Raw genomic sequence first — 1763 nt, forward strand, 5'->3', positions numbered from 1 at the left:
ACACGAGGCCACAGGACACATGCACACGTTCTGTAAACCGTGCATCCTCCGCACGCAGTGACACACCGGGCTGTGGAGGGTCGCCAGGTGTCATGACGTCACCATTCGCTCTGACAAGTGTTTATGACGGGGAAGTTCTCACGGGCTTCCTCTGGTTTTCCTCAAAGTCTAATGAGCTGCGGCTCTGATGAGATCAAAGAGAAAGGGAAAGCTTTCTTCCCATCCCTGCCAACAGCAGCGGAGCCCAAGTGCCCAGGGCAACGGAGACTGGGCACGAGAGTAACAAGGAGAAGGCCTGAGGAGGGGGAGGTAGAGAGGGGGAGGGAGGGCCTGCAGCTGGGCTGCCTGGTGCTCATGCCTCTCTGGCCAGTGAGGGCGGGAGGCAGCCAATCCATGATTCTCTCTCACATTGATGTTTCTGTCTCTCTCCCCCTCCCTTCCTCTCTGAAATCAATAAAAATATATTTAAAAGGGGGGGGCTGTCTGGTTCTAGGGGGATGTCCATATGTGGAGACACAGCTTGTGTCTAAGGGGCAGGTTCCATGTAGTTGATAGGGTCAAGGACTCCACATTCCTTCACTCCGCGAGAGGCCTGGTCTAAGTCAGGAGGGAGGAACCCCCACGCCCTGGGGCCAAGGTTCAGACAATGAGACGGCACTGACCGACAGGATGAGGTTTATTGGGGTCTTGGAGACACGGGGACTGGGGATGAGGGGGTGAGGTCCAGGCTCATGGGGAGAACCCCCTAGCAAGCCCCCGCTTTCCCTTAGGGTTGGAACACAGAGATAGACAAACCGACAGAGGGGAAGACCAACAGGTGCTAGGACAGAGTGGGAGGAGACCCCAGTGTCCGCCAGCTCCCGCTGGGTGAGCTCGCAGGTCGGGAATGACGCAGAAGAGGAGGGGCGTGCCTGCCGTGTCCGCTGTGAAGAGGGTGCGGCGCCGGCCACGGCAGGGCCAGCCCATTCCAGTGGACAGGAGGCTGCGCATCTGGACCAGTCCATCCTACTGGGCGGGGGGACGCCCAACCAGCCTAGTCTAGTGTTTGGGGGTGGGGAGACCACTAGGGTTGACCCATTCCGCAGTAGGGGGGGGCGGCCTGACCGGGGAGTGGGCTGAGGGCAGGGGGATCTACCCTGGTCCTCCTTCCGCACAGGGAATGCAACGGGGGAAGGCAGATTCTGGCTCTATCCATCACCTAGGGGCACCAGTGATTGCAGGGGTGCATTTGGAGGGATCCAGGGAGATCCGGGGGCATGGTCCCCCAACAGTCTCCAGACCAAGGTCGTTGGGAATGATGGCTCTCCGGGAGGGGCAGGCTTCCCTTGGGGAGGGGTGCCCGTCTTTTATTAGGGCCCTCGAGTGACTAGTACTTGTGTCGGCCCATTTCTTGGTCTCCCCAGCGTAGGGGCCCATTGATTTGGGGGTGCCCAGCTCAGGGCCTATATGGGTTTCTGGTGGCTCCATCTCTCCAGCCAGGGCCCCCTCATCTCAGGGCCCCTGTCTGGGTTTGGGCGGCCCCCTGGGGACCCCGAGTCCAGCCGCAGGCGGCAGGGGCGTGGTCAGTCCATGCCGCGGTGCAGCTTCAGGTGCCGGGAGAGGTTGCTGAGCGTGATGAAGCCCTTGCCGCAGATGTGGCAGGGGAAGGGCCGCTCGGTGCCGTGCAGCAGCCGGTGGCGCTTGAGGTAGCACTCGTGGCGGAAGAACTTGCCGCACTCGAGGCACGGGAACGGCTTCTCGCCCGTGTGCACCAGCAGCTGCCG

At 61.4% G+C, this 1763-nt stretch overlaps 1 protein-coding gene across 1 annotated transcript in view; it reads right to left on the reverse strand.

The window, feature by feature from the left end:
• Positions 1-658: 658 nt before the first annotated feature.
• FIZ1 (FLT3-interacting zinc finger 1) overlaps positions 659-1763 on the reverse strand; it is a gene marked incomplete at its 5' end in the record, with an annotated part of 8037 nt that continues 6932 nt past the window's right edge. Inside the window, one exon of the mRNA XM_015569466.1 lies at positions 659-1757. Within this exon, the coding sequence (XP_015424952.1) occupies positions 1563-1757 (195 nt within the window). The remainder of the gene's footprint in view (positions 1758-1763) is intronic.

Source organism: Myotis davidii, unplaced genomic scaffold (assembly GCF_000327345.1).
Source record: "Myotis davidii unplaced genomic scaffold, ASM32734v1 scaffold326, whole genome shotgun sequence".
In the NCBI taxonomy this organism is placed as follows: Eukaryota; Metazoa; Chordata; class Mammalia; order Chiroptera; family Vespertilionidae; genus Myotis; species Myotis davidii.